The sequence below is a fragment of the Lemur catta genome, chromosome 3 (genome assembly GCF_020740605.2).
Source record: "Lemur catta isolate mLemCat1 chromosome 3, mLemCat1.pri, whole genome shotgun sequence".
Classification (NCBI taxonomy): domain Eukaryota; kingdom Metazoa; phylum Chordata; class Mammalia; order Primates; family Lemuridae; genus Lemur; species Lemur catta.
The window spans coordinates 100,949,756-100,969,754 of NC_059130.1; the positions used below are offsets into that span (position 1 = coordinate 100,949,756).

Consider the following 19,999-nt stretch of genomic DNA (forward strand, 5'->3'; position numbering starts at 1 on the left):
TTCAGTCCTTTCATAGCAGGCCCACCCCCAGGAGCTAAGGCCTCATTTTAGGTGTTGGGAGCCCCCTAGGGCTGGGGCGGAAGAAGTGGTTATTTCCGATGCTTGGCATCCTTCTCCGAAGACTTGGTGTCACCGTGCCCACTGCCCGCACTGCTTAGAAACATCTTGTCCAGCCCTTTGAGTGACTCCAGCAGGTAGTTCTGGAAGGCAGTGAGGGCGGCACAGATGGCAGGCCCGCCAAAACCATGGGTGATGAGGCTAAAGTGCGTCAGGCAACTCTGCACTCCAGGCTCCAGGATGAGTGCTGGGCGGCTGTTGCCCAGTGGCGAGCGATCCTGAGCCATCAAGTCCGCAAATTCCTTGCAGATCTGCCTGGTGGGGAAGGAGGGTCAGAGGTTAGAGGACAAAGGTCTGAGCCCAGAGAAGGACCTCCTATCTGCCAGGCCCTTCATATACATTGTCTATATGACAGCTGACCCTGCCAACAGTGTGCAAATGACGATCATGCCCATTTTACAGACAAGAGAACTAAGGTTCAGAGAAGTTAACTGACTAGCCCAACATCACACAACTAGGAAGTAGTACACGTCAATACCCTACGGTCTCTCTGCTTTGGAAGTCTTGCCAGATTCAAAGTACAGCTCAACTACTTACTACCTTATCCAGGAAAATGTCTTGAGCCCCTCTCCCGCCCCAAACACCCAATGCTTCACAGAACTTTGTCTTTGAAATTATTAGGGAACAATCCAGAATCTGCCTTGCATAACCAAATAGCTAGCAGCGAATATTAATTGAGGCCTAGACGCTGTGCCAAGTACACTGTATGCATCATCTCCCTTAATCTTCTCCACAAATCTATACTATTATTATCCCCATGGTATGAATGAAGAAACTGGTTTCAGACAGGTTTGATGACCAGTCAAAGTGACCTAGGTGGGACCTGAATCCAGTTCTAGTCTCCAGCCATTTTTCATTCCTTTGTGCATCCTGTGTATGGCTCGGGCCAGAGAATCACTCATCACTCATCTTTGTGACACCGTGGAACCCAGCCAGCATCTCAGACGTGACTGGGACTCAGAACGTACTTGCTGAGTGCACTGATTAGTGAATGAGGTGAGCCCTGCCCAGATGTGTTTCTCCAGCTACAATGTGAGCAGCCTCAGAGGTCTCTCCATGGGGCGGCCTGGTGAGTCTGTGCTTCGTCTTCTGCCTAGGGGACTGGAGGGAAGCCTCATGGGAGGGAGAGTGGGGTTGCCATTTGAAGGCCCGCGTTAGGTGGGAGGACCGGACTGTGTTCTAAGCAGGAGAAGGGCAAGCCCAAGGATGTGAGGGCAGGAGAGAGCACGCAGGTTGGGAGAGTGGGTGGCGTCTGTGCAGGCCAAATTGTAGGGCCCTCAAAGGAGTTTGGACTTAAGTCTACAGATTGATGGTTGTCAGATTTCCCTCCCTCTCTCTCTCTCTCTCTCTCTCCCTCCCTCTTTCTCTCCCCTTCTCTGTCTTTTTTTGCAATGGAATTGCTATGGTCTGAATGTTTGTGTCCCCCCAGAATTGCTATGTTGAAATCTTACCCCCCCCAGGTGATAGTATTAGGAGGTAGAACCTTTGGGAGGCGATTAGGTCATAGGCGTGAAGGCCTCATAAATAGGATTAGTGCCCCTATAAGAGGCCAGAGAGAGACCTCCTGTCCCTTCTATAACGTGAGGACACACAACCAGGTACTATCTATAAGCCAGAAAGCAGGCCCTCACCAGACAGGGATTTTGCCTTGATCTTGGGCTTCCAGCCTCCAGAACTCTGAGAAATAAATTTCTATTATTTATAAGCTACCCAGTTTGTGATATTTCATTATAGCGGCCCAAATGGACTAAGATAAGGACCCTTTCTGAAAAACTAAATCTTAATGGAATACTAGTTTGTTAAACAGGCCCTGTTTGAGTTCAACTGGCAACAAATAAATAAAAATAAAATAAATAAATAAATAAACAAACAAACAGGCCCTGAGATGTCCCCACAGACCTAATTTGAAAATCAATGCAGCAGCAGCGGGAGCCACTGAAGATTCTTGTGCAGGGAAGTGGTGCATGAGCAGGGAGGTTGAGGGAATGAGGACTCTGGGGTGAAGGTCCAGGAGTGAGATGAGACCTGAGTTGAGGTGGCAGCATGTGAATGGTGGTGAGGGAAGTACCAAGGGGACTTGCAGAGGGTCAGGTGTGACCTGGTGGCCTGATGGATGTCACTGGAGCAGAGGGGCTGATGGGTAAGGCTTGAAGAGGGAGCCTCAGACCCACAACAGGACCTGGGGCTGGTGGTGCCATGGGTCAAGGTATGTGAGCATAGCACCCACACATGGGCCTGTGTAAGCCTGTGTGTGACATCGTTTTTACTAATGCACAGCACCCAGATATGTTCATATGTAGTGTTCATGTGCGCCCCCACATGCTTGTGGGGAATGATCATGTTTGTCTCAATGTGATGAACATGATGCCCAAATATGCCCACATGTGGTGCCCAAGTGTGCCCCTGTGAACCTAAGCAGGGAGCCTAGATGTGTCTCTGGTGGGCTATATGCACATGTGTGTGCTCATGAATGGTGTCCGTGTGCTCATATATGATGCTATGATGACTGCCTGTGCATTGCACCTATGTGTGCCTGTGCATGGCACCAGTGACAGCCTGTGCATGGTACCCTCACTCACTTGGCAGCCAACAACATGCTCTTGCGGCTGTGCAGTTCCCCAGGGTCTGCATGCTGTCGGCACAGGTACTCGGCGGCTGCTTTGGCGGGGAACTCCGTCTCACAGACGTAACCGAAGTCTCGGGCCAGGTGCACAGCCTCTCCTAGGGGGAGGGGAGCTGTCACCTGCTGCCAGCCTGTGCCACTCTGAGCCTGGGGCACAGCCTTGAACCTCCAGACCCCTGGCAAGGGGGCACCCTGCCCCACCCTGCTTCTGTAGATGCCCCTTCTGGCTTTCCTTCTAGCCCAGCTCCAGCCTCCACTCCATTGTCCACCCTTGGGGCCACCAGGGATGGGCTCTAAGCTCAGAGACGGGAGCTGGGCCCACTGTGTATCCCAGAGCCAGAGCCACTAACCTCCAGATACTGGCCACTACTCCCCCTATACACACACACACACACGCTGCAGGTAGCTCTCTACTGCACATGCATGCATACATGCACAAAGACTATACACAGATTATCACGCACACACCTTACTTATGCATGACACAGTACGTACACAGATACAGCAACACGTATGCAAATATACATACACATGACTAAACACAGCCTCCTGCATTAGAGATGGTCACATCAGATGACACGCATCCCCTTGAATTCACTCTCATGCCCACATTCAGGCCTCACTCACCCTCCACCAGTGAAGTCAGCAGCGTCACATTGGCAGCCTTGCGTCGGCCAGCTGGCAGGTTGAGCCCGATCTTCTCCAGCCGTTCCCGCAGGCACCGGCCCCCGTTTTTGGACTTGGCCCTTGACATGCACAGAGAGAGACAGACACACAACTATGAAGACAAGAGAGAAGCATGTAGGCTAAGTGACCCCAAAAGAGCTTTGTTGCCCCCACCAACCCCTGCTGAGGCTTGGGTCTGGCCCTGGGGATGCCCTGGGCACTCTTACAGCAAGGTCTCAACCTCTTGCTAGCCTCACTAGTTTTACAGCCAAGACAGAGGCAGGAGGCCCAGCACCCAGCTCCAGGGGCCCCTCAATCCTCCCCAGTCTCTCAACAGCAGGGGCGGCCTATGGTGGAGCAGCATAGGCCAGCATCCTGGGGTCCTTAGCACAGTCACCCAGGGATGCACAGATACACAGGAACACAGAGACACACAGGGAGATGGGGAGAAAGGTATACACGCAGCCACCCCGGGACTCACATACACACACGCTCATGTGCACGCCCTCCCCCCCAACAAAGATGGATACACACTGAGGGCCAAGAATACAGAGACACATAGACACCAACAGAGACAGACATACGCAAAGACCCACAGACTCAGAGACACAGGATCACAGCCAGTCAGGATCCCAGGGACATAGGTAGACACTCAGGGATTCATAGAGACCCTCAAAAAGATGCTCAAAGAGGCCAGGAATAAGGAGATACTCCCTACAACTGCCCCGGTGCAGCTCCTACACAGAGGCACAGACATGTAAACATACCTAAGTCTAGCTCAAGATGCACATGTGATTCCACACACATGCACAAATGCACATAGCAGGACACACTCCAGCCCAGATGTCACACTAGAAGTAACACAGGACACAGGACACTCACACTCATGGCCATCCCCTGCTACACACACGTACACATGTACACACCATCCTCAGACTCATCAAAACTCACAGCCCTGAAGCAGATACACCCTTCCCAGGCACAAGGACATGTGCTGAGAGAGATAGACACATGACTATGAACACAAACCATGGACTACCACACTCCCCACCCCAAAACACACATGGGTGAAGCCTATGCTGCCACAGTGAATGGGCCTTGGGTCCTGGGGGGTCCCTTTCCTGGGGGAGGGGGTGAAGATGGCACTCTGTTCCCCAGTCCCAGCCTTGTCACTCCTGCCCAACGTGGGTGAGTCCTGCATCCCTTCCCTGTGCCCAGGCTTCTTTCTCTGCCCCCCTCCCTACCCGCAAGCCCACAGACCTGTGAGAACTGCTGGGGACCTGAGCCTGCCCGCAAAGCAGGCACAATCTAGAGTCCCCCGGGCCTCTTATGCCAGGGAGACTGAGGCAGAGATGACGCTGTGGTCTGGGGTGAGGCTGGCCCTCTCTCTGATGCCCTGAGCAGGGCTGAGGACACCAGGGATTTCGGCTGTAGCGCTGTGTGGGGGACATGGGCTGGCCTTCCTACCTGCGGAGGACGCCCCCCAGGAGGGAGGCGTTGAGGCATTCTGGAGGCGAGAGTCGCCGCTGCACCTCCCCCACCGTCACCTTGTACTTGGACGTAGAGCTGAGCAGAGAGAGCCGGCCAGGCACGGAGCAGAAGACCTCACCCGGGTTCGTGATGCCGCCAACCAGGCTGTCTTTAGCCACCACCAGGGCTGAGAGGCTGCTGGCTTTGGAGGGGACAGGCACTGTGGAGCCAGGGCAAGAGCAGGGAGAGAGGGAAGCACTGAGCCAGTGGCCACAGCACACGGCACCTGCTGCCAGTCCTGTAGATGGAAACATCCAACACCTTTCAGAGGGAGGTTCTATTATACTTGCTTTACAGAGGGAGAAACTGAGGCATGGTGAGGTTAAAGTGACTCACCCAAGTTCACTGAGATAACGGGTGTGGAAACTGAACTGGGAGCTGTCTGGCTCTTGAACCTATGTACCCCTCACTGAGCCAGGCTGGTCCCCTCTTAAAACTCTAACAGCTTCAGCAGAGTCTTGGTGTTTTGGCAGGTGCCATCAGAGGGAGTTTGCCATGAGGATGTGGGGTCTGAGCTGGAGGCAGGGTTCCTGGGTCACTGCAGCAGGGCCTGGCCAGGGAGTCCCCAACTTGCTCTTCCCACCTGTGATTCCAGGTCTTTCTTCCCTCCCCCCCAGATCAGTGGGGGGCCTGGGGGCGTTGGACTCCACATCCTGAGGACAGGGAGGTTATTGCCCTATTAGAATTCCAGCCCTGGCCCCTTCCTGCCAAGTCACTCTGTGATGCCCAGGAGACCAGGAATAAGGAGATATGCCCTATGGCGCCCTCCCCCAAATACTCCCTAATTACCTACTAATTATCTCTGAAGGGCAGAGAAGGGAGTCTGAGAAGTTAATTTTCTAAAACTCACTTAGATACTCTTGGCTATAAAAGAAAGTTCTTCCTGCAGTCTAACCTCCATCCTCCTGCTTAGCCTGAGGAGGAAGGGAGACTAGTAAGGCACCTGCTTCTTCAGAGAAACTCTTGGCCTTCTCTGCTTTCAAGGAAGTAAGAGTCTTGGTAGACAAGGCCCTGTGTGTGTGTTGGGAGTGGGGACAAGTTGGAGTCTGGGGCTGACACTTATTGAGCACTCACTATGCTGTGCTCACATAGATCACCTCACTGAATCCTCAGGACAGCCCACGAGGGCTTATTATTCCTACTTTACAGATGAGGAGACTGAAGCCCAGGGAGAGGACGTAGTGTGCCTGGGATCACACGGCTGGTGGGCTGAGACCCAGTCGCAAACCCAGGGCTGTGATCGCAAAGACAGTGCTCTTAGCCGCCAGCCATTCGGCTAGTATTTGCTGAGCGCCTGTGTGCCAAGACCTGTGCTAGTCCTTGGGAACACTGCACTAAACAAGGCTAATAACCCTGTCCCTCACCTGGCAGAACCTCCTAGTCTCTTCCCTCTCTGAATGAGCATTCCTACCCTCCACCTGGCCACCCAGCCTGAAACCTAATGTGATACCCTGTACCCCTTTCCCCCACCACACACCATCCATCACCACGTCCTACGGCTTTCATTTCTTTATGTGGCTCACATGTGGCCACTTCCCTGCATGCACACAGACGCTGGCTCTCTTCTGGCCTGAATTTCTGCACAGTCCCTGCTCTGGTCTCCCTGCCCTGCTCCAGAGGGATCTTTCCCTCTGGTTGCATCACTCTGCAGCCTAAAACTCATCAGTGCCGGGTCAGTTCCCTGAGAGTCCAATACCAGCTCCACAGCTGGGCAGAATGATGTCCCCTGCCTGTCAATGAGTGCCAGCTGTACACCAAGTACTTTATATGAACAGCTCTGTGCAGCAGATGCTATTGTCCCAACTACCTTTCAAAATGAAGAAACTCAAAGTTCAAAGAGGTTCTAATGCCGCAGCAAGTAAGCAGCAGGAATGGGCCTTGAACTCCGACCACTGGCTCCAAAGTCCACATCCTTAACCATCATAGCCTCCTTCATCCTCTCCTGTGTTCTGGCTCCTGCCTGCCCCTCTTGCTTGGTCCCCATTTGTCCTTTAGGCTCATGCTGACCAATAGAAATATAAGGTGAGCCACATATATAAATCTATATTTCCTAGTACCCACATTTTGAAAAAGTAAAAGAAATGTGAGATTACTTTTAATATAATATTAAATAATGTATTTCAATATATTTTATTTACCTAATATATAAAAATATAATTATTTCAAAATGTAATCAATATTTTAAAAATTATTAAAGAGATATTTTACTTTTTTTTATACTTAGTTTTGAAAATCCAATGTATTTTACACTTAAGGTCAACTCAATTCAGACTAGTCACATTTCGGGTGCTCAAGAGCCACACATGGCTAGTGGCCACCCTGGTGGATAGCACAGCTCCAGACTTCAAGGAGGGGCACAACAGGTAACCTGGTAAGTGAAATGTGGCAGTCGGGGAGACTGGCAGGCTGGAGCAGACACCTTGTGTAAGTCCTGCCAGGCAGGCCACAGACCCAACACTGCCAGAGCTCCTGGGATTTTGGGGGGTTTTTTTTGCTGTTAGTTTTGAAACTAGGATTCTGGATTCTTATGTGAAATCTCTGGATTTTTCTTTCTTATTTTCTTTTTTGAGACAGGGTCTCACTGTGTCGCTCAGGCTGGAGTGCAGTGGCATCATCATAGCTCACTGCAACCTCAAACTCCTGGGCTCAAGTGATCCCCTCAGCCTCCCAGGTAGCTGGGACTACAGACACATGCCACCATGCCTGGTCAATATTTTTAATTTTTTGTAGAGACGAGGGCTTACTATGTTGCTCAGGCCGATCTTGAACTCCTGGCCTCAAGCAATCTGCCCGCTTGGGCCTCCCAAAGTGCTGGGATTACAGGTGTGAGCCACCATGCCCAGCCGAAATCTCTGGATTTTTAAGCATTGGCAACTGATTCAAAGATTTTAAACCCAGCATGGACCAAATGGAACCTGTGTGAAGTGCCCCTTGGGATGTGGGCCCCTCAGGTGTGAGCTCCTTGAGCACCACAGAGCTGCTCTGTCTGTCCCAGGGGCCCTTCTCCATGCTACTGAGCAGGGCCCTCCTTTCCAAGCCAAGTTTAGGCACCACTCCGAGCACAGAGCTTCCCTCAAGCTCTCTCTCACCCCATCCCTGGGCTTGCCACATGGAACCTCCCTTGTCTGCTTCCATGGCTGTCTTCCCCACCAACTAGGAGGGCACTGAGAGCAGGGTTAGCACAGGTGGCCGTCAGTGAATGTGGGACAAGTTAGTGATGCAAGGGCCCAGGGATCCCAAGTGGGAAGAGGGGATGGCCCACAGCCCAGATCTCAGGGGTAGTGAGGGGAGCTTCATTCCTTTGCTAGCAAGGGATAATAAACCTGCCCTTTCTTCCTGGGTCCCCATTCAGGCACCAGGGAGGAGCCAAAAGATCATGGATGAGGGGAAAGTAGGGAGCTGGGAGGATGTGGAGAGAATGAGCAGCACACTCCCCCACTGCCCGCCCTCATCCCAATGAGTTTCCTGTCCCCAGGGCAGGGCCAGAACTAGGATAAGGCAAGTGAGGCGCTCGCCTTGGGTGCAACACTTAAGGAGACACCAAAAAACTCAGCAGTTAAGATATGTGGTATTTTAATGCAATATTTTTTTAAAAGAAAAATGTAAAAAACAAAAAAGATCCATGTTGAACAAAACATCAAACGTTTGAATAAAGGCGGGCTCTGATCCTGCTCTTGCATGACCTTGCCTCATTCACCCTCCCCTAATCCTGGCCCTGCCTGAGAGTGAGCAGCCGGGACTGCCTGATTCAGCAGGACACAGCACTGGACATGCACAAGGAGTCAACCTTGGCCCTGCCCTATCCCTCCCACAGTGTCTCCCAGGCCTGTGCACATGTGTGCACATCTGAACCAAGCTTCTCTCTTCACCTATGTCCTTCTCCCTAAAGGGGCAATGGAAGTATTCTATATCTCCATTGTTTTAGTGGTTACGTAAGTATATGTATACATTTGTCAAAATTTATAGAAACGTACATTTAAAAAGGTGAACTGTATTGCATATAAATTATACCTCAAGCATGACTTAAAAAAATAAAAATAAAACTACAAATTGGTAAATTAAAAATAAAAAGAAGGGAAAGTGATTCTCTTCCCTCCCATCACCCCTGGCCAGAAGGAGGGGTCGGAAGAACAGGAAATTCTCTCTTCCAGCAGCTTCCTCCATCCAACTGCTGTTAAAATCTGGGCCCACCTCGGCCAGGCCCTGTGAGAGGGGAGAGAGACCAAGGCCATGTGAAGCTGTTTGTGCATGTGCAAATGTGGATGTGTGTCACCAAGTGACTATATAAAACTGTATGCCCTTGTCATAGGAACAGCAATGAGGATGAGATTGTGTGTGTACACACTTGGTCACTCAACAAATACTGAGCCACAGCTATATGCCCGGACATAGTCCCTGCCTTCCTCCAGTGTGTAGGGACATGGCAGCCTGCATATGGATACCTGCAAGCGCTCTCCTGTTGATGCCGGATTTATGCAAACGTAGTAATGACTAAATGTAAGTGCCCAGCGTGACATGTGGACATGTGTTTGTGTATTTGAGTGATGGACCTTGCTGCTTCTCCCATCTGTCCCCTTCTTCCTCAAAGCCTCTTCCCTCAAAAATGGCAAGAGGGATGGAGTCCAAGGTTAGGGAAGCAGGTGGGCCTGGAAGGGGCAGTCAGGGAGGTGGGAATCAAACTAGCACAGATTGCAAAGCAGAAACACTGGCCTTTGTCCCCCACATCCACAGGACAGGCCCCACTATGGTGACTCCTGAAGCCGAAATGGTCTCTTCCTGGTGTCACCCTGGTCACACATGCAGAAGCCATTCACACACACACACACTCCTGCAAACACAAGAGCTCCCAGTTATTCAACATGTCAGATAAGACACACAAGTCTACACAGTCTACCCACAGGTGGTAGATATGGTCTGATTAATGAATCTTGGGAGTGTGTGACAGATTCTCCCAGAAAGCTTCTTAGAATTGCAATTCCTTCTAGAAGAAAACAGGAGAAAAATCTTCATGCCCTTGGGCTGGGCAAAAAGTTCCTATATACAAAGTTCCATGACCCATAAAAGGAAATAATGATAAATTGAACTTCCTCAAAATTTAAAACTTTTGCACATTAGAAGACATTATTAAGAAAATAGCCAGGTGTGTTTGACTTGAGCCTGTAGTCCCAGCTACTCAGGAAGCTGGAGCAGGAGGATCGCTCGAGCCCGGGCTGTAGTGTCTTACGACTGTGCCTGTGACTAGCCATTGCACTTCAGCCTAGCCAACATAAGGAGACCCCATCAAAAAAAAAAAAAAAAAAGAAAAGAAAAGAAAAGAAAGAAAACAAAAAGACAAACCATGAACTGGAAGAAAATATTTCCAAGTCACATATCTGATAAAGGATGTGTATCCAGAATATATAAAGAACTCTTACAACTCAATAATAAGATAACGACCTAATGAGAATATGGTCCCTCTTTCCTGCTGGGACAAGGGCTCCGGTCGTCATCTGTGGAGTATCTGCCTTGCTCTTAAACCTATATCTTGCTCTTGCCTTATGATCCCATCTTGCTCCCCCTCAGTAAATCACACCTCATGCTTGCCTTAAAAACAAAAAGGATATGGTCCAAATATGTGAACAGATATTTCATTAAAAATGGTAGATGAATGGTTAATAAACACCTGAAAAAGTGCTCAACAGCATTAGTCATTAAAGAAACACCAATTAAAACTAGTTGTAGATGGTTTTAATCAAAATTCCAAGTGTAGCTGAGGATATGGAGAAACCGGAACCCTTACACATTTCTGGTGGGAATGTCAAACAGTACAGCCACTTTAGAAAACAGCTTCAGTTTCTTAAAAATTAAACATAAACTTACCATACAATCCAGCAATTCCACTCCTAGGAATTTACCCAAGAGCAGTGAAAACATATGTCTACACAAAGGCATGTATATGAATGTTCATAGCAACATTATTCATAATAGCCAAAAAGTGAAACAACCCAAGTGCCCATCAACTGGACCAATGAATAAACAAAATATGTTACATCCCCACAATGGCATAGTACTCAGCAATAAAAAGAAACAAACTACTGATATATGCCATGACAGGGACAAGCCTCAAAAACATTATGCTAAGTAAAAGAAGCTAGAAGCAAAAGTCTGCATATTTATATATCCTACTTATATAACATGTCCAGATATGCAAATTTAGGGACAGAAAGCAGATCAGTGGTTGCCTAAGACTTTGGGTGAGTATAGGGATTAACTACAAATGGGAATGAAGGAATTTTTGGGGTTGACGGAACTATCTCAAAATGGATTGTGGTAATGGATATACAACTCTATACATTTAATAAAAATCATCAAATTATATTCTTACCATGGGTGAATTTTAGGTATGTAAATTTTACCTCAATAAATCAGTTAAAAAATACAAGTTCCAGGGTCATACTTCCAGGGATTCTCATTCAGTAGATATTGGGTAGAGCCCAGAAATCTGTATTTTTAACAAGCATCCCCAGGGAATTCTGATGCATATGGTTCCCTAGACTGCACTGTGGTAGCCCTGTCCAAAGCTTGAGTGGTGGGAACAGCAGGAAGAAGGCAGACAGGACCTTTCCCCCAGCCCACTTGAGTCTTCTCATGTCCCCCAGTGGGACCTGTTGGTTAAGTTTCTTTTTCATTAAATTCCAGAGGGTTTCTTTTAAATGTAGCTCCTACCCTTCACTCCCCTGCTCCACGCTCTTGCATGGCTCCCACTGTCCCCAGATAAAGTCCAAGCTCTATCTGCATGGGCACTGCTTTTTTAGTTGCTTTCTGGGGCAGACAGTAGCCTGGGAGGCAAATGAGGAGAGGAAGGATTGTGGAAGTGCAAGATCAAATTGGTTTTCATGTATATTTTTGATATTTTTTCATGGCTTTTTTGCATTATTTTTTTATTTTCAAATATTGCATTAAGATATTATTCATCTTGATTACTGAGTTTTTTGACACCCTCTTAAATTCTGCCCCAGAGGTGAGAACCTCATCCATCTCACCCAGGTCTGGGACTGCTTGGAGATTCACTTGGAAGCCCAGACCCCCCCCCCACCTCCTTCTTCCCCAGGGCCAAGGAGAGCAGGGCAGAGGGTGACTGTTTACCTCAGCTCCTGTCCTGGAGACCCCCTGAGATTGGGCAAAGGAGCCTGTGGAGAAGGGTTCCCGACCCCCAAGTAGGCAACCACCCACTCTCCTCCGGAGGGAAGGAGGGATACATCTCAATTCTCATCCCTGAACCACCCCCCTCCAGCTGTGACTGTATAACCTGAAACTCACACAACTTTTTAAGCTTTTTAACCTGTCAAGCTTTTCCACAGGGAGGGCATTTATTTGCACATGCTGATGTAGAAAGGACAGTAGCCCTTTCTACACACTCCTCTTCCCAAAGCACTCAGACTTCAAACTCCATCACTCATTCATTCAACACCCACTGAGCCAGGCTCAAATCTCCGTCCTGTAGGAGTCAGGTACTCACCGCTCCTCTGAGATTCCACCGTGTCCCCTACAGACCCTGCTCACCAGTCCCGCCTGCTTTCTATGTGTCTGGGACAGGCTGTAAAACTGATGGTGACAAATGTGGGCAGAAAACGGAGGGCCCCCTACCCTCGGGCCGGCCTCAGGGAAGCGTGTGGTGGGGCGGGGAGGCACAGCCTGGACAGGGGCCTGGAGGCAGCGAAGACTTTGTACCCCAGGTCTGGGTCCCCCAGAGCTTCCGGGCTCCTCTCCCGGCCGCACCGGCGAAGTCCAGGCCCGAGGGCCGACCCCACCCCCGCGGTAGGAAGGCCGCTTCTGGTGGGGGCCGGGGCTGCCCGGGTTCCGCACCCAGGACCCAACCGTCCGCCAAGCAGCCGCCGCGGCCTCCGACGGGAGGAGCAAGAGAACCGGCCGCTTCCGCCGGCCCCGAGCGACGGGCTGCAATTTCCCGGCCTGGCGGGGTGGCGTCCCGCGCCTCACCCGGCGGGCGCCGGAAGCCCTCGGGGCACGACCCGGGCTCCGACGCCGTCGGAACGGCCTGAGGCGAAGAGGTCGCTGATTCCTCGCCACCCCCCCCCCATGGCGACCCCAGCGGCTGGCAGTGAGGCCGGAGTCCCGCTGCGACGGCGCAGGGCCCCGGGCGCAGCGGCGAGCAGGGCTCCAGCCCGGTCACCTGCCCGCCGCGGCCGCTCCCTACGCCAGCCGCCCGCGCTTCCCGCGAGGGGGGGACGGCGGGATCCAGCTCAGCGTCTGCGAAGCCGGAAAGCGCCAGCAGCAGGCGGCCGAGCCCGCGGCTCGGAACCGGCGCGTCCTTCCGCGGGGAGCCCGCGGCTCTTGCCCCTTCCCCCTTCGCTGCAGCGCCTCGGGCTGCAACGCGACGTCGCAGGGGCGTCCCGGGCTCATCTCCAGCTCAGGTTGCCCCCCTCGGCCACCGGCGGGCGGGCGGGCGTGGGGTCCCGCCGCTGTGTACTCCGGAGTCCGCGCCGCCCCACACCCGCCCCAGGCAGCCGGCGCGCCTCACCCGGCTAGTCCCGGGCCGCATTCCTTGTGTCGCTTGGACTGCCTTTGGGCATTCTGGCGCACACCTAGGACTCTTGGAGTTTGGAAAGCTGATGTCCTTTGAGAGAAAACCAACTCTGGGGCAATTACAGTCCCTCCTGGCATCCTGTCTCTTGTCCCAGCTCTGGCCCAAGGGAGGTTCCTGGGTGAAGGTGCTCAGAGCAACAGCTGATCCTTCTATCCTTCCCCAGGGCAGAGGACCCCAAGCCCCTTCCCAAAACGCAGGGTCTTGGCCTCCCTCAGAGAGTCAGTGAATCTAGGCCCTCAGCCCCTTGAGCCCTGGCAGGAGTAGGGAACTGGGGACTGCCACCGTGGTCATGTTTCCAGTGAACAAAGCCCAAGTGGCAGGGTCTTGCCAACTGGGGACTAAGCTGCCCCTTACTTTGGGTTCAAGAAAAGTATTGTCCACTAAGCCAATGAACTGCTGGCCAGCAGAGCTGGGTCCAGTGTGCAGCCAGATTTCCAGAGTCCTTCCCACGCCCAGCTGCTGTGACACAGCCCCAATTCCTGCCCCACCCCCCAAGTTCTGAGAGGCCTGTCCCGTCATCTCCCCTCTACATATTCCCAGCCATCCAGCCAACTCCCAGCTCCTGGTAACCCAGCCCCAGTTCCTGGAGGTCCAGCCTCTGTCCCCTACCCCGACTTCCACTGCAGCCTCCACTGAGAACACGTGGAGGACAAAGAGAGCCAGGTTTAAATTTACTCCTTTGAAAAACAACTTGAGCCAAACTCCAAGAAGCTTCTGCCCCAGCACTGAGGGGCTCAAGTGTGCCTCCAAATTTGGGCACTGGCCCCAAATGTAAGGATCTGGCTCAACCCCTGGGCCCCTCTGAGTCTCTGTTTCTGTGTGTCTCTCTCGTTCCCTCTGTCTGTTTGCCTTTCCCTGGCACTGCCAGAGCTCGATCTGGTCCTCAGGCTTTAAAATCCATTCAGAGATGGGTCTCACTGCGAAGGGACGCATAAATACTACCAAAAATACACAGGGAGGGAAACTCACATGCTTAGAAATCCTCAGATACGAAAGAAAAATTCCAGGACCCAACAGAGATACTGTCACACACATTGAGACCCCCAAACGCAGAGAAATGTACACCAACACACATCACAAATACACTCGCAGAAACAGAGATACACGTGCCGAGAAATACGAAGACACCCAGGAAAGGACCGTATTAGACAATCACAGGACCCTGAACTCACATGGACACAGACACCCAGGCTCTTACCCGCATACACAACCCAACACACAGTATTCACACACTAGCTCCCCTCAGCCTAAATGCCGAAAAAGGCTCTCGCAAAGGAAATTCCCCGGAGGAAAGGAGAGGCCCCCCAAGGCCCTGCTGGGAAGGCAGAGGCAGAAAGCCCCTACAAGGCTCCAAAATGCTATGGCTCTGTAAAGTGAAAACCATTTATCGAAATCTGTGGGAACAGCACTTCCATTCCCACCTCTGAGGAAACGGGGAAGTGGTTTAACTTGTTCTGCAAATCAACTCCAGATCCACAAGAGCGCTCTCCCCTGGGCCGAGAGAGGCCAGGCCCCGGCGCGGCAGCCAAGTGAGCGCAGACTACCCGGGCCCCCCCAGTAGGGTCCGGGGCCAGCTCTCCAAGCCCGTGCTGCTGCGCAACCTGTGGCCAGGCCTGCAGCCTCCGCTGCCCCTCTGCTGGGCCAGGAAGAGTGCCTGGTGGACATTGAGCCTGGCGACAAGCAGGAGGCACAGGATGTGGTGAAGAAAATGGGTCTGTGCGCCTAGGGCCTGCACCGTCTCGCCCGGCTCTGCCCTGGCAGATACACGCCATTGCTTACCTTTCTTGATCACGGACTGGTCCAGGAGGCTCATTCCCGGCTCATCCATGGCCTGCAAATAGGAGAGCGCGGCGGTGAGGGCTCGTGTGGACCCAGTCGCTTGTCATCTCCCAAGCTCCTGCTGCCCCCAGTCTCTGTCGGCCCCGCCCAACGCGCACCACCATCGCCTGGGGCGGCCGCAGGCGGGACCAGGAATCGCCGAGACTCGGCACCACCTGCGGCCGCGCTGGAGCCCTGGGTATCTCACCGAGCCGTGCGAAAAGGAAAATTTGAACCTCAGACGGGAAACTACCGCGCCTCTCGTTGCTCCAGGGGCAGGCTGCCCCATGTATGCCCTATGTGGCTCAGCCGCCCAGCTGGGAGGGAAAGAAGTGATTCGGTCCCGGCCCAGGGTTGCCGCCATCCGTGCACCACGCGCGGACTCAGTGCCAGGCCGCCATACTGGCCAGGCATCCTCAGAGTCACCAGTGAGAAGTGGTGGGCTGGGGGAAAAGTCAGCTTCCTGCATTTGTCCCTTTTTGCCTCCAGCCAACGTGCTAAATCACCGCGGCCCGTCTGGACCATCCCGGACCCCTGGGGCCTCACCTGCAGGTCCTCCAGGCCAGGCGGCGCCGCCAGCCCGGGAAGGCCGAGGGGTGCGTCTGCCAGGCCGTGCGCGCCGTCGGCCAGGCCGTGCAGGAGCCGGGGAACGGCGGCGGCGTAGTCACGGCGCGGGTCGAGGCCCAGGGCGCGGGCGGGCGGTGCCAGCAGACTGGGCGGCTCGTCGTGGGTGCGGGCGGCGGCTCGGGGCGCGGCCCACGCGGCTTGCGGAGGCTGAGGCTGCGCCAAGGGCGCCAGGCCGCCGTACGGGTCCCCAGCCAGGTGGGGAAAGGCGGCAGCGGCGTCGGGCGCCTGGCCGTAGGGCAGTGGCGGCTGCGGGTAGGGCGGCGGGAAGTAGGGGGGCTGGAAGTCGGCGGCGGCAGCGGCGGCTGGCGTGTGGCAGAGAGGTGCTGCCGGCCCATAGGCCGCCTGGGGCAGAGACGACAGGCGGGCCCCGCCGGCCGCTGCGCCCAGCCCGTCGGGGCGCTCCTGGGGAAGGAGAGGAGAGCGTTAGGTGACACACTGGCAGCTGAAAGGACTTCAGTCCGAAAGGATCCTCCTGAGCTCGTGAGTGTCCAGCTGCGGTCCCTCCCGCTTCCTGGGCCCCCGGGGTCTATCTCCGAGTGACCCACGGGCGCGGGAGCCTCAGGCTGGGGACAGCGGTCTCCTGCGCGCCGCTTTCTCAGCTGGCGGAGTCCCCGTGGCCCCCTCCTTCTGAGATTTCGTTGGCGCGCGGCAGGAGGATTGAAAGGTCCAGCACGCAGGCTCCGCGATCCCCCGGCCGAGGATGCCCCGGTGCCCCGGACCCAAGACTACTCACCATGGCAGAGTAAGCGTGCACCAGCATGGGGCGGGTGGCGCTGGGCGCGAGGCGTGGCGGCGGCCGAGCCTTCGCCCGACGGCGAGCCCTGCGGGAAAGGCGCGGGGAGCCGGCACAGCCCGCGGGGGTCGCGGCGCAGCAGCCGGGTCAACCCAGCCGGGATCCCAGCGAGCGCGGGGTCCTCAGCGGGGGGTGTCCCCGGGCAGGTCCATGGAGGCGGGACGGACGGGTGCGGATCGCACTTGGAAAAGTCGGTCAACGGGTGCCCAGCGCCCGCCCTTCTCTCTCTGAGCGCAGCCTGCTCCATGCACTCCAGTTATAGTGGCGGGGGCGCGCCGGGCCTCCGGGGGCGCGCATTAAAGAGACAAGCTGTGGCCATTCTCTCCCTTTTCCCCAGCGGCCACCCAAGGGGGAGGCGTGGCTTTGGCCGGACTGGGTACGGTGGGTAGGGGGGCGTGAACTAAACCCGCGTTGATCTGAGCCGCCTTCTGGGCTCGCAGCTCGCAGTTCGCAGCTGCAGTGAAACAGAGACGGATTTGAGGCTGAGACTTGGGGTCCCTACGTTTTCTCCACTCTATCGCGTCCTTACCTTTGAGCAAAGCACTACTCTTCTCTGGCCTCAGCTTCCTCATCTGTAAAATGAGTATCTGTCTTTTTTCTAACCACATCACCGGACTTTGGATGAGGTGGGCAATCGTGAAGGTGGAAGAAGTTCATGAGCTGCAGACTCGAGCCCATAGGCTCCTGCACACATGTGTCAGTGTGCGTGCGTGTAGGGGGTCCGTCACAGTCTCTCCTGAATGGTTATGGATCAAAACCTTTCTGAAGGTGCCCACTTCACTCAGGCTTCCTGGGCTGGTAACCCCAAGGCCAAGCCAGGGTCTGAGGAAGTTGAAGACACAAACTGGCCAGACAGTGGAGGTGGTGGTGGTGGTAGGGGTGGGCATGGGAAGGGGCCAAGATGGTTTTGAAGCCAGAGGGGCCTGGGCTGACTGAGTGTGGGCTTTTGACATCCAGGGCTTGTGGAGTGAATCTGTGTAAACTGACTCACGTGGAGGGGTGTGATGGTTACTCTGTGGTGCACAGGCTATGTGTTTGTGTGTTACCATGGCAGGCACTGGCTAGCTGTCAAGCAGGTTCTGGCATCTATGTCATTCCCTCTTTTTTTCTCCAAAACTCAACCCTCCCTTCCTGAGATGCAGAGACAGGGATTAAAGACAGGCAAATGCATAGGAGCATGGAATCAAGAAAGCAGAAGGAAGATGTTTAACAAACCAAGCAGCACAGACCAGGGCATAATAAAAACAACCACAGCAAACACTTATTACAGACTGTGCTAAGTTTCTGAGCAAAGTGCTTTGTAAGTATTGAGTTATCTAACCCTCACAATGGCCCTGTGTGGTGGATACACATATCACCCCCATTCTCAGGGGAGGAGTAAGGCACAGAGAGGTTAAGTGACTTGCCCAAGGTCAAGCCGCTAGTTGAGTGGCAGAGCTGGGATAGTCTGTCACTGGTCCCTCCCCGTGCTCAGAATCACTGTTCTGTATTGCCTCAGACTCGGGGGCCTAGAATTTAGTCCTGACTCTGAGCGACTGTGTGATCCTGGGCAGTCCCTTTTCCTCTCTGATCTCAGTTTCTGCAACTTTAACAACAAAAAAGTGGGGAAGGGCAAGGGAGGCTAGTTGTTTGCTTAGGTCCTTTTTAGTGAAGTAGTAGAAGGTAAAGGTAAAAATATTGAGACAGAATAGAAGAGAAAGGGAGGTGACAGTGATAACATTAGTCCGTGGAATGTATGATTCCAGCTGGGTGTCCCAGAAGGCACATGGTGGGGGCAGAGCCCAGGCCCGGGTATCTCAGCCTGGGGGGCTGTGGGAAAAGGAGACTAGCAGTCAAGGATTCCTTGCTGAGAACTTTCCAGAGGCTTGATCCTCCAGTGAGGGTTGTGGATGAAGCAGAATTGGGCAGCTCTGCAACCTTCCTGCCTAGGACAGGTCAGAGGTCAGGAGGTGTTTGTGTGTGTATCTACATATGTGGGTATGTGAGTCTGTGGTGTCAGTGCGTGGCATGCAAGTTGGTGGACCCCTTTGCAAGAAGTCCAGGAGTAGCGAGGGGAATGATGCCTGTGCCCAGCTCTGAGGACCCACCTGCTCTCTCCAGCAGGCTTAGTGAGGCTCGAGTGACAGGATGCGCTGCCTGTCTGGTGGCTTTCTTGGGTTTCCTCACTGAACTCCCTGCAGCTTGAGATACCTCCTTCTTGCCTCATTCTCCTCCTACTCTGACCATTTCTGTCTCCTTTTCTGTCTCCTCTCTTTTCACCCACCTTAATGTCAGTTATTCAGAGTAGAAACTTCTGCCTTTTCTTCCTATCCACACTCTTCATGACTCAGCTCACCCCCTCTCAAGTCTTTAATGCCTACCTGTCCACTGTTATCTCCCAAATGTGTTCTCTCTAGTCTGTGCATCTCACTAGAGATCCAGACCCACAGACACAACTTCCAGCTGGATATGTTCTCCAGATGGCTTGTTGCAGCCATCTGAAATTTTCCAAGTCCAAAACTCCACCACCAACCCCAACCTGCCTCTCCTACTGTGTTCTGTAGTTCCATAAATGGCACCACCATCCTCAAGTTCAAAACTTGCTGGTCATCCCAGAAGAGGCTGGGACATTTCCTTCATCCCCACAAGCTAATCCTTTGCCACTTCTGACCCCTAAACATCCATCCATTGGGAGTATATGCAGGAGACTTGAGGCGGGTATCCCAGAAGGCATGTGGCACCCCTCTGTCAGCACCTTAAACTACCTTACTCTTTGTCATACTCCAGTGGTTCTTAAAGAGTAGTCCCTGGGTTAGCATCACCAACAACATCTCAGAACTTGCTAGAAATCATAATTCTTGGACCCCACCTCAGACCTCCTAAATCAGTAACTCTGGGGGTGGAACCCAGCAATCTGTGTTTTAGTGTCCTTAAGGTGACTCAGAAGCACACGAAAGTTTGAGAACCTCTGTCTGGGTGGTTCCCTCTAACTGGTCTGAGTTTATTCATCTCTTCTGATCCAATTCCAACTCCAGCAACAAGAGTGACTGGACCATGTTACTTCCCTACTGAAAACTCTCCTGGGAAATGGCCCATCTTCTGGCCCATCTTCAGGAAAAAAAGTTCAAACACTGTAACTAGCTTTCCAGACCCTTTGCAGTTGTGATTAACTTTCCTTTCCTGTTTCATGAACTACTTCACAAGATTAAAGGAGAAACAGAAAATGTGCCCAGCACCGTGCTTCATGCATGGCAGGCAGGTG

At 53.2% G+C, this 19,999-nt stretch overlaps 1 protein-coding gene across 1 annotated transcript; it reads right to left on the reverse strand.

The window, feature by feature from the left end:
- TFAP2E (transcription factor AP-2 epsilon) lies at positions 1–16,725 on the reverse strand. Its single transcript, XM_045548286.1, has 7 exons — positions 16,699–16,725; positions 15,885–16,367; positions 15,300–15,351; positions 4,874–5,096; positions 3,368–3,486; positions 2,697–2,838; positions 1–372 (listed from the first exon to the last, which is right to left on the reverse strand). The coding sequence occupies exons 1-7, from the start codon at positions 16,723–16,725 to the stop codon at positions 90–92; spliced, it is 1,329 nt and encodes a 442-aa protein (XP_045404242.1). The 3' UTR covers positions 1–89.
- Between the last annotated feature and the right edge of the window lie 3,274 nt (positions 16,726–19,999).

Excerpts from the sequence above, each read along its gene's own strand:
- TFAP2E (XM_045548286.1), bottom strand. The coding sequence starts at position 16,725 with ATGCTGGTGCACGCTTACTCTGCCATG. Across the intron at positions 15,352-15,884 it reads CTGGCCTGGAGGACCTGCAG|GCCATGGATGAGCCGGGAAT; the intron begins GTGAGGCCCCAG and ends TCCTATTTGCAG. Across the intron at positions 373-2,696 it reads AGCATGTTGTTGGCTGCCAA|GCAGATCTGCAAGGAATTTG; the intron begins GTGAGTGAGGGT and ends CTTCCCCACCAG.